The following is a 3761-nucleotide window of genomic DNA, read 5'->3' on the forward strand; positions in this document are numbered from 1 at the left end:
TTGGAGAGGCAGAGCTCAGCCCCAAGCTGACAGAGCTGGCTCTGTCTCCAGGGTAAGAACTTTGTAACTAATGATGAAAAGAATAACCCCGAACAGCTATCAGCACTGGGTAATAGGAGAGAACACGGGCAGCAGATATTTGAGGGGAAATTGCCTTGGTGTGCATCCTAGCACCTGCAGGAAGCCCATCTGTCTCAGGCTGTTTGGGGTTTGTCTCCCACCCAGAACTGCCACCGAGAAACCCAAATTCTTATACAAGTGTGGCCAAGGGGAAAGATGACATCCCCAGAATGTCCATCTGCACCTCACCCCTGCCTTACAGACACGTAATGAACATGCATGGTGTTAAACCGGCGATCTCTGGGGCTCTAAAAGGCAGCAGTTGGCTCTCATTCCTTTGGGTTGGTTTTTCTGTCCTGTGATACAGGAATATACATTAGGGGACGCCAGCGGAGAAGAGGCAGCAGTTAGAAACGTCTCCTGCTTTCTTTAGTGAGGGTATTTTATGTGCTTCCTATCAGGTGTCCTCTTTCGAACTGACAAAGGGAAAGCTGTACCAGTTCGTGAACCACTGCTACATGAGCAAGGTAAGAGAAAGAAAATCACCACCATTACAATCATTACTGTGAATCATGTGCAATCAGCTCGCTAACAGAAAGCAGACGATCATCCTTGCAGGCAGCTCCAGCACGGGAGTTGGTGCTGAGCTGCAGGAGCTGTGAACCACGCCACGATTAAAGCTCTCCTAACGATGCTGTTTAGCGTCGCTTTCACCTTTTTGCTTTTCGATTCCCTCAACCGCTTCTCCTCCCGGGGCAGATTCTACAGCCGTGCGAAGGAGATTTGCTCGCACCCTTCTGAGCACTCACACGTTGCATCCCCGCCGCCCGCCCCGTCCCGCTGCCGTCGGTGGGCACGGAGCCGTGCCGGTGCCGTAACGCAGCGCTCGGAGCGGCCCCGCGGCCTCCGCTCGTTTCTCCGTTTGTCCGAACAGGGGGGAAATTGCACCGAATCGCGTTCGTCTCCTGAGCGTTTGGTGTTATTACGAGCATTAGCGGTTTGTGCTCGGCTTGTCTCCTCTGGCAACAGGAGAAGCTTGAAATGTCAAAGGGGAGGGTTAACAAACTCCGCCGGCATAAATTTCTATGAATATATGTTTCTTAGGAAAACCGCTAAGTTAAAAAAAAAAAAAAAAAAAAAAAAAAAAAAAAAAAAAAAAAATTAAATCTTCCTGTCTGGGCTTTCTTTCGGCTGCTGTTCACAATGGATAATAATTCTTACATTAAGCCCCTTCGGCCCTCCAGGGAAATCAAAATTGTAATATCAGTTTGCTTTTTATTGGCTCGGCTCTACGATCTCGGCGGCTGCGTCTTTGTTATGGTCCCCGGCGCGGTGACATTCAGAGCTGTCTGCGCAGTGCCCCCGCACCGCCGGGCCGGGCCCCGAAGGCCGCCGGCTGCCGCTGCTGCCAATGGGGGGAGGGGGGCGGCACGGGGGGCACGGAGAGCACGGGAACCTCCTCGGGGCGCTGCCGGACCTTTGGCAGCGGATCCGCTCCGTTCGAGCTCGGCCCCTCTGAAGTTACCGGGATCTGCGTGGGCAGAGCGGGCACAAGGAAGCGGGATCCGGAGCACAGACCCCGGGACGGGGAGGCGGGGATCACGGCCCCGGGCCGCCCGGAGGAGCCGTACCCCGCAACCGCCCGGCCCGCCCCGCTCCACCTGCCCGGAGGAGGTCACGTCCCAGTACGGCACCGCAGCGGCTCCCACCGCACGCCGGGCAGAGAAGGGCCGGGATCCCCGCCCCGCGGCACAGCCACACGTGGGCCCGACCGCCTCGCGTGGACGGAGCCCCGCGCTGCTCTCCATCCGCTCACGCGAGCGGCCAGAACGCGCAGCGCACAGCGGGAGCCCCGCACGCCGCCGCCGGTTGAGGCTTCCGGCACCGGGCGGGGGGAACGCGCCGCCGGACCGGGGGTCACTCCGCAACGCCGGCTGGAGGACCAACGCCAGCACAACGCCAATTTATCCGCCGTGGGCCGGGACCAGAGGAGGAAGACGCGGCGGGCCCGGGCGCTGCGGGGCAGCCCACGGCAACGCGGAGCCTTCCGGGGGGGGGCTCAATCCCCACGCATCCTCGGGGCGGGTTCCGCACCCGCACCTCCGGCCCCGCCGCTCCTCCGGCCGCGCACCTGCCCTCCCCGCGGGGCCGTGCTGAGTCACGCGTGGGGCGGGGGCCGGGCCGCTCGCGCGTGCCCCCCCTCCGCCCCGCGCCCGCCCCCCCTCCCCGCCTCGCTCCCCGGCAGCGCTGCGCCAATCCCCCGGCCCCGCCGTTGACGGGCAGCCGGGCCCGGGAGGCGCCGCCTCCCTGACGTCTCGCTCCGGGATTTGCATGGGTTGCGGTGCCGCGGCCGCCGCGCAGTGTCTGTCGGTTCGGCGGCGGGAGCTGCCGGAGCCCGAGCCCCGCTCGGCCGCAGCGGGCAGCGCGGACGCCCGGCTCGGCCCTTCCCGAGCGCAGCATGGAGCTGCCGGCGGTGGGCGAGCACGTCTTCGCCGTGGAGAGCATCGAGAAGAAGCGGATCCGAAAGGTGCGGAGGGAAAGAGGCGGGGAGGCGGAGAGGGGGGCCGCGGGCGGGCGGGCGGTGGGTCCCGCTGAACGCCGTGTCTTTGCCTCCCGCGCTCCGCAGGGCAGAGTGGAGTACCTGGTGAAATGGAGGGGATGGTCGCCCAAGTGAGTACCGGGCGGGGGACGCGCGGAGAGCGGCCCCGGGGCGCCCCGGCGGGGTTCGGGCGGGCGGCGGGAGGCGGCGGCGGGGCCCGGGCGGGCGGCGGCGGGAGCGGAGCGAGGCGGGAGGCGGCGGCTGATGTGCACCAGAAAATGGCTCCTTCCCCCTTTCCCTCCTCGGGAGTCGGGCTCCATATTGCAGAACCGAGCGGGGGGGGCGGGGGGGTGGAAAGGGGGGAAATAAGGGCTAAAATAAAACCGCGCGGCCCCGCGGGTCGGATCGGGATGGTCGCTCCGGGTGGCAGCGGGCGGCGCGGTCGCGGAGCGCTCGGGGCTGCGTGACACAGCCGGGGGGGGGGGAGGCGGGGAAGGGAGGGGGCCCCGCGCGTCGGACCCCGCGGCCGCGTCCCTCCTCCGCGCCGGGGCCGCTTTAATGGGTCCGGGAAAGGGGATTTGGAAAATTTCATCATGACATGCTTAGAATTCCTCCGGAATAATAACTGCGCTAAATAAACAGTCCTGTCCCCGGCGTACCCCCCCTCCCTTCTTCACCCCCCCCTCCGCCCATCCCCCTCCCGCGGGACCGAACCCCGGGCGCGAGCTGCGAAGCGGGCCCGGGGCACCCGGCGAGAACGGCCCCGACCCCTACACCGCGCCCGGCCCCCTCCTGACCGCTACCCCCGTCCCCTCCGCAAGGTATAACACGTGGGAGCCGGAGGAGAACATCCTGGACCCCCGGCTGCTGATCGCCTTCCAGAACAGGTGAGCTGCGGGTGCCCGGCCCCGCGCCCGGCCGTGCAATTGTAGATGCGTCACGGGGCCGTTCGCCGCCCGGGGGCCGCGCAAGGGCGGACGGGGGGTGGAGGGCGCGGGACGGGCCCGGGGGGCGCGGCCCCGACGGGGCGGGTGCGGGGCGCGGGGCCGGGAGACGCCTCCGGTGCGCGATCCCCGAGCCGTTCTCCCCCCACGCCGCGCTCGGCTGCTGCCCGCGCGGGGATTCGATGCCTGCGAGTGGAGGAGGCGGTGCTGCTGCTGCG

The 3761-nt window shown here is 66.1% G+C and overlaps 1 protein-coding gene across 1 annotated transcript in view; it reads left to right on the forward strand.

The window, feature by feature from the left end:
- The first annotated feature begins 2481 nt into the window (after window positions 1-2481).
- CBX4 (chromobox 4) overlaps window positions 2482-3761 on the forward strand; it is a 4119-nt gene continuing 2839 nt past the window's right edge. Inside the window, exons 1-3 of the mRNA XM_042892599.1 lie at window positions 2482-2587; window positions 2687-2730; window positions 3421-3486. Of these exons, the coding sequence (XP_042748533.1) occupies window positions 2519-2587; window positions 2687-2730; window positions 3421-3486 (179 nt within the window). The 5' untranslated portion in view covers window positions 2482-2518. The remainder of the gene's footprint in view (window positions 2588-2686; window positions 2731-3420; window positions 3487-3761) is intronic.

Source organism: Lagopus leucura, unplaced genomic scaffold (assembly GCF_019238085.1).
Source record: "Lagopus leucura isolate 7727_CA_CO unplaced genomic scaffold, USGS_WTPT01 111-11_obj-0_obj, whole genome shotgun sequence".
In the NCBI taxonomy this organism is placed as follows: domain Eukaryota; kingdom Metazoa; phylum Chordata; class Aves; order Galliformes; family Phasianidae; genus Lagopus; species Lagopus leucura.